This window comes from Physeter macrocephalus, chromosome 11, assembly GCF_002837175.3.
Source record: "Physeter macrocephalus isolate SW-GA chromosome 11, ASM283717v5, whole genome shotgun sequence".
NCBI lineage: Eukaryota > Metazoa > Chordata > Mammalia > Artiodactyla > Physeteridae > Physeter > Physeter macrocephalus.
This window is the reverse complement of record NC_041224.1, coordinates 157437239-157444099: the sequence shown is the minus strand read 5'-3', so window position 1 is coordinate 157444099 and position 6861 is coordinate 157437239. Positions and strand designations below refer to the sequence as shown.

General features: G+C 39.2%; 1 protein-coding gene across 1 annotated transcript in view; it reads left to right on the top strand.

The window, feature by feature from the left end:
- The window catches only part of ALKBH1 (alkB homolog 1, histone H2A dioxygenase), a 31948-nt gene extending 26056 nt beyond the window's left edge, over positions 1 to 5892 (top strand). Inside the window, exons 5-6 of the mRNA XM_007121364.4 lie at positions 3034 to 3227; positions 4077 to 5892. Coding sequence (XP_007121426.1) covers positions 3034 to 3227; positions 4077 to 4506 — 624 coding nt within the window. The 3' untranslated portion in view covers positions 4507 to 5892. The remainder of the gene's footprint in view (positions 1 to 3033; positions 3228 to 4076) is intronic.
- The last annotated feature ends 969 nt before the right edge of the window (positions 5893 to 6861 follow it).

The window sequence follows — 6861 nt, the reverse complement described above, 5'->3', positions numbered from 1 at the left end:
AAAATGGGCAGAAGACCTAAATAGACATTCTCCAAAGAAGACAGATGGCCAAGAAGCACATGAAAAGCTCCTCAACATCACTAATTATGAGAGAAATGCAAGTCAAAACTACAATGAGGTATCACCGCTCACTGGTCAGAATGGGCATCATCAGAAAATCTACAAACAACAAATGCTGGAGAGGGTGTGGAGAAAAGGGAACCCTCTTGCACTGTTGGTGGGAATGTAAATTGATACAGCCACTATGGAGAACATTATGGAGGTTCCTTAAAAAGCTAAGAATAGAATTACCATATGATCCAGCAATCCCCCTACTGGGCATATACCCAGAGAAAACCATAATTCAAAAAGACACGTGCACCCCAGTGTTCATTGCAGCACTATTTACAATAGCCAGGACATGGAAGCAACCTAAATGCCCATCGACAGATGAATGGATAAAGAAGATGTGGTACGTATATACAATGGAGTATTACTCAGCCATAAAAAGGAACGAAATTGGGTCATTTGTAGAGATGTGGATGGATCTAGAGACTGTCATACAGAGTGAAGTAAGTCAGAAAGAGAAAAACTAATATCGTATATTAACGCATATATGTGGAACCTAGAAAAATGGTACAGATGAACCGGTTTGCAGGGCAGAAATTGAGACACAGATGTAGAGAACAAATGTATAGACACCAAGGGGGGAAAGTGGCAAGGGATGAGGGTGGGGGTGTGATGAATTGGGAGATTGGGATTGACATGTATACACTAATATGTATAAAATTGATGACTAATAAAAAAAAGAAAAATGAGGAAGAGGAAGAGAAACAGGACATAAGAATATTGTTAATATACTGAAATAACAAAAATATACTGAAACCTATTTTTTAAAATGTGGATGAAAGATTAGTGTGTGTATGATAGGTTTCTAGTTGTTGTTACTGTTCGCATTCCTGTTAATGGATTGTTTCTGCTATATTGAATCCTCTGTGCTTTGGAGCAGGTGTGTACCAAATTGTCTTTTGTCTCAGTAATAATCACTTACTGAAGACAAAAAAAAAAAAAAATAGCTCACTTCTCTGCAGAGCCATGACCATTGCTGCAGCTAGTCGACACTAGTGGGGATGTGAGACAAAAGTGGATTTTCTAATCAGATTTGAGGTTGATTGAGTAACGGGAGGAAGGAGAGAGGAGCTTCAGCCCAAGGAAGAGTATCAGGATGCTGCTGGCTTACATAGCCAGACTAGCCCTCAGCCTCATCTGCGTAGAAGGCTGTTGCCTTGTCATTCTCAGAAATTGTATATGTTTTGTAGAGAGAGTGTTCTGGCCTTTGTTTTTTGTTTTTTAAGAGAAAAAGGATATTTATGATCTTTAGGTACAAAAAATAGAGGCAGTTCAGGGGGTAAGTGCTGAAAATTACTTCCATTTTAAGGTCCTGCCTTGACCACAGTGTAAGTCGGTTTAAATTCAGATGTTTTGAGCGGGTCATCCCATCAGATTGACCAGTGAAATCACATGAAACTACGTTGCAGGCTGAGGGGTCCAAAATCAAACTGGCTATAGTATTTGAGTTGCCTTTTTTTTTTTTTTTAATAAACTTTGTATTGTAGTATAGTTTTAGGTTTACAGAAAAGTTGAAAAGGTAATACAGAGTTCCCAAATATCCCACACCCAGTTTTCCCTTTTATTAACGTCATATTAGTATGGTACCTTTTTCTCAATTAGTGAACCAATAGCAATACAGTTTTTTTAAAGAATATTGATATTTATTTATTTATTTGGCTGCGCTGGGTCTTAGTTGCGGCACGTGGGATCTTTGTTGCTACATGCGGGATCTTTTAGTTGTGACATACAGGCTGTTAGTTGCAGCGTGTGGGATCTAGTTCCCTGACCAGGGATCAAACCCAGGCCCCCTGCAGTGGGAGCGCAGAGTCTAAACTGCTGGACTACCAGGAAAGTCCCAGTAATACATAGTGGGGTATGTATTGCTATTGGTTCACTAATTGAGAAAAAGGTACCATACTAATATGACGTTAATAAAAGGGAAAACTGGGTGTGGGGTATTTCGGAACTCTGTACTACCTTTTCAACTTTTCTGTAAACCTAAAACTATACTACAATACATAATAGTGAAGTCCATACTTAATCTATATTTCCTTAATTTTTAACTGATGTACTTTCTGTTCCAGGATCCCATCCAGGTGACATAACATTTAGCGTGTTTCCTTAGGCACCTCTTGGTAGTGATAGTTTTGAGTTGCCTTTTACCCTAAGAGAACTATCCTGTTTGGGAGTAGAGTATACCAGAGAGAGGTATAATTGCTTCATACGTTGACTCTATACAGCATGACTCTGTCTGATTTATCACTGCATAGCACAGTGCCTACCATATAATAGGTGCTCAGTATTTTGAATTGACCCATTATTAGATTACTGGTTGCCTCAAAAATGGATGGCTATTAAGTAGTACAAACTACTATGTATAAAATAAATAAGCTACAAGGATATGTTGTACAGCACAGGGAATATAGCCAGTACTTTATAATAACTATAAAGAGTATAATCTATAAAAATTTTGAATCACTATGTAGTATACCTGGAACTAATGTAATATTGTAAATCAGCTATACCTCAATAAAAAAAATTTTAAGGGATGGGTAAATCATGCTATATTAATATTAACGTGTAATAGAGAACAGACTTGTGGTTGCTGTGGGGGAGGGAGGGATTGGAAGTTTAGGGTCAGCAGACGCAGACTATTATATAGAGAAATGGATAAACAACAGGGTCCTACTGTATAGCACAGGGAGCTATATTCAGTATCCTGTGATAAACCATAGTGGAAAAGAATATTAAAAAGAATGTATACATAGGTATAACTGAATCACTTTGCTATACAGCAGAAACTGACACAACATTGTAAATCAGTCAGTCAACATATTACATGTAAATTAGATGATTTTAAAGTGGTAATTAATCTTATGCCACAGTTTCCTATTTTCCTGAGATCATTGTTTATTTTTCTTATTCTCCCTACTTTTATCAAAGAAATACTCAGCAGATCATTATACACCTTTCCCTTCTGACCTGGCTTTCCTCTCAGAGCAAGTAGCCGCTGCCTGTGGATTTCAGGGTTTCCGAGCCGAAGCAGGTATCCTGAATTACTACCGATTAGACTCCACACTAGGAATCCACGTAGACAAATCTGAACTAGATCACTCCAAACCCCTGCTTTCGTTCAGGTAAGTTGGGTCTAGGGATTTTGAATTACTTTTTATCACTTCATTCCTTTTTCTAAAGCACTTTTAAGCTTAAATAAATAAATAAAACATTAGATTTTTTAAATGGTTGGACTCTATAATCTTTCACTTCTGGGCATCTTAGCCATGTATCATAAGTAAAATTAGCCTAGTCCTTTTAGAGTAATGACCAAATTACAATGAATATTTCTGTTTAAGATGCATAGAGTCTGTCTTTTATAATGAGAGGTATTGTCAGTGTCTGTGGAATAGATAAGTGGTAAAGGCCATAAGGCAAAGTGAGCAACCTTTTTGGAATAGAGAAGAGCAAAGCACAGAAGCCCGAAAAGTTTACTCTCCTTGTCTCCCTAAATGTAAGTTTATATTTTTGCAAAGTACTGCACCTATATCTCATGAGGAAAGTGCATGAACAGAATCTTTTATTAATTGCCTTATCTTTAAAGTAAACAGGAATGATAAATATATAGTAAAGGACCCAAATAAATTTTAATTTGCTTATTTAATTGCTTCAGATTTTATTTTGCAGCAGTTCTGTGGGCTATAAGTTTAAGTAGCAGATCACGGGCTGGTCGCTCATAGACACAAGCCGGAAAAGAAGGATCTTAGCATGGTTTAAAAAGGAGGATTGGGACTTCCCTGGTGGTCCAGTGGTTAGGACTTGATGCTTTCACTGCTGTGGGCCCAGGTTCAATCCCTGGTCAGGGAACTAAGATCCCGCAAGCTGCACAGTGCAACCAAAAAAAAAAAAAATAGCAGTGGGCAGTAACTTTCCCAATCATGGCTAATAACAGAAACTTACTATGTGTATTGTTTTACTTTTTTTTTTTATAGCTTCGGACAGTCTGCCATCTTTCTCCTGGGTGGCCTCAAAAGAGATGAAGCCCCCACCCCCATGTTTATGCACAGTGGTGACATCATGGTAATGTCAGGTTTCAGCCGCCTGTTGAACCATGCAGTCCCGAGGGTCCTTCCCAGTCCGGAAGGGGAAAGCTTGCCTTGCTGCCTAGAGACGCCTCTCCCAGCTGACCTCCCCAGAGACTCAGTGGTGGAGCCCTGTTCTGTGGAGGACTGGCAGGTGTGCGCCAGCTACTTGAAAACTGCTCGTGTTAACATGACTGTCCGGCAGGTGCTGGCCATAGGTCAGGACTTCCCTTTGGAACCCATGGAGGAGAATAAAAGAGACATCACCACAGAGGGTTCCTGCCATCTGGATGATGAGAATAGCCAAGTAAAACGAGCTAGGCTAAACCCTGACTGCTGAGACTTGGAGAGCCCCATTCTTTTACTCAGGCAGGTCTTAGAGTAAATGACCATGCTGTTTTGTATTGCCGCAGACTTCAGCACAAAGACAGGCCAAAAGCAGAGACAGGGAAAAACTCATCATTGATCACACTGTTGCCTTGGAACCCATCCTGAAGAGAAAACTGATTAACCACTTTGGTCAGAGAAGTGCCTGACATGATCCAGTCCTGGTTAGGTTTTGGCACTAACGTATGTGCGAAGTCCAAGGAGGTAATGAGCTCCCACAACAGCCTTCTCAGCCCCGCCATTATCTCTGAGCGAGGTAGATGTGAGTTTCCATGTCTGTGGAATCTTTAAATATCTCAGGTTTTATTGATGGGAAACGTAATTCCCCTTCCACCACCCCATCTAGTGATTTGTGGTAAAATTGTGGTTCCATGAACCAACCATTAGTTTTACCTTCTTAATTCTTCCAGTCAACACCAAATTCTTTGATCTTCTCTGGTCTTCACAGAAAAATCCTATACACTTAAGACAGTGGAACTGGAAATCACATCTAGAAAAGACAATCACAGCTATCTCTCTTGCCTAAAAGGTAAATATATATAAATCCAAGGAAAGAGGGACAGTAGTTTCTCCAGATGTCTTTCAGGTCTGTAAACTCTTCCCTTTGGCTTTTAAATGCAATTTTAATTGTTGGACTAAAAAAGTCCTAAGGGTATTCTGTAACTGTTTTCCCCATGAATAAACTTACTCAGTTTTAAAGATCTGTATCTGTGTTTGAGGGTAAGTGTATCTGGGATTCGTTTTTTTCCTATTTTCACTTGCTGTATTGTTCATGCTATTGAAGCCTTCTAGCTGTTTCTGCCCTAAGTATTCTTTGTGGCTGTCTCACAGGAGAGAATATTCCTTGATACTCCAGTCACTGCTGTTTTTTGTATTGTAGACAGTATGGAAAATGCTCGAAGCACTGAGTTTAATCTGTGTACCCCCACCAGCTCACTTCGGTATACCCTGAGCCTTTAAGTTACCTTATGTCTCGGTGGGCCTCAGTTTCCTCACTCATAAAATGAAAATATTTATTACCATCTTCCTAGATGGATATTGCTATTTCAAACAATAATGGAAATTTAGTGCTCCTTTCTAGAAACATAATATTGCCAATATTTTATTACTATCTGGACTCTTAGAAACATCCCGGCTTATTTGTTTGTGTGGACGACTGACCAGAAGCTGCTTTGATACCTGCTGCTTGCGAAATGACTTGCCAAATTTGCATTTCTCCTCTGTCCTGCCTTTTTTTTCTTATGAGTGTTGAATATTGAGTTTATATTGTAATCCTTGGTAGGTTTTTTTTTTGTTTGAAGGAATAAAAATTAACAGGTTCATCCTTTATGTGTACATACATAGGTTCTAAAATTCGTTTGTGATAGGATAATATTATATAATTAAAATTACCACTGGAAAAATCCCTTAAATTTTTCATAATGTACATTATATGAACACTGTGTACATTATATGTGACCCACTGAACACCAACACATGTCATTTAGTAAATCCAGCAGTCAGCTTATCTTTCAGCATTAGAAGATTGCTCTTTAGTCAGTTGATTATCAGATGAAGGTATTGGCTTGTGTGCAGGGTCAATATTTTACAAAAAATACATGTTCAAACTGTAAACTCACACTCTATCAAGCGAGATATGTATGCTGTGAGAAGCATGTGGAAACTGGCCAGCCAAGAGGATGGAAGACTCCTCTCTCCCAGCCCATGCTTCCTCTAGGGATGTGCTCCTGGACTCATTTGGTGGGTGGAGAGGGTTGAGCAGAATTGTTTGCACAATTCACTTTTCTCTCGTTTTTATGTATAGTTCTGTGAGGCACATATAGTTGAAGATGTATATAATGCAACTATACTTTGACAGCAGAAGTTATACAGCTCAAGGAAAAATTGGTGATTTTTCTACATTTAAATGAGGATGATCCCCCCCACACCAAGTTTGTTTTAGTTGTCTACCAGATGTTTTCGAAGTCAGGTGTCAGCAAACTATGAGCTACCCTCTGTTTTTGTACTGCCCATGGACTAAGAATCGTTTGTACATTTTTAAATGGTGCGGGGAAAAAACTCAGAAGAATGATATTAGTGACACATGAAAATTATATGAAATTCAAATTTCTGTGTCCATAAATAAAGTTTTATTGAAACACAGCCACACTAATTCATTTCCAGATTATCTGTGGTTGCTTTCATGCTAAAATGACAGAGTTGGGCTTCCCTGGTGGTGCAGTGGTTGAGAGTCCGCCTGCCGATTCAGGGGACATGGGTTCGTGCCCCGGTCCGGGAAGATCCCACATGCCGCGGAGCGGCTGGACCC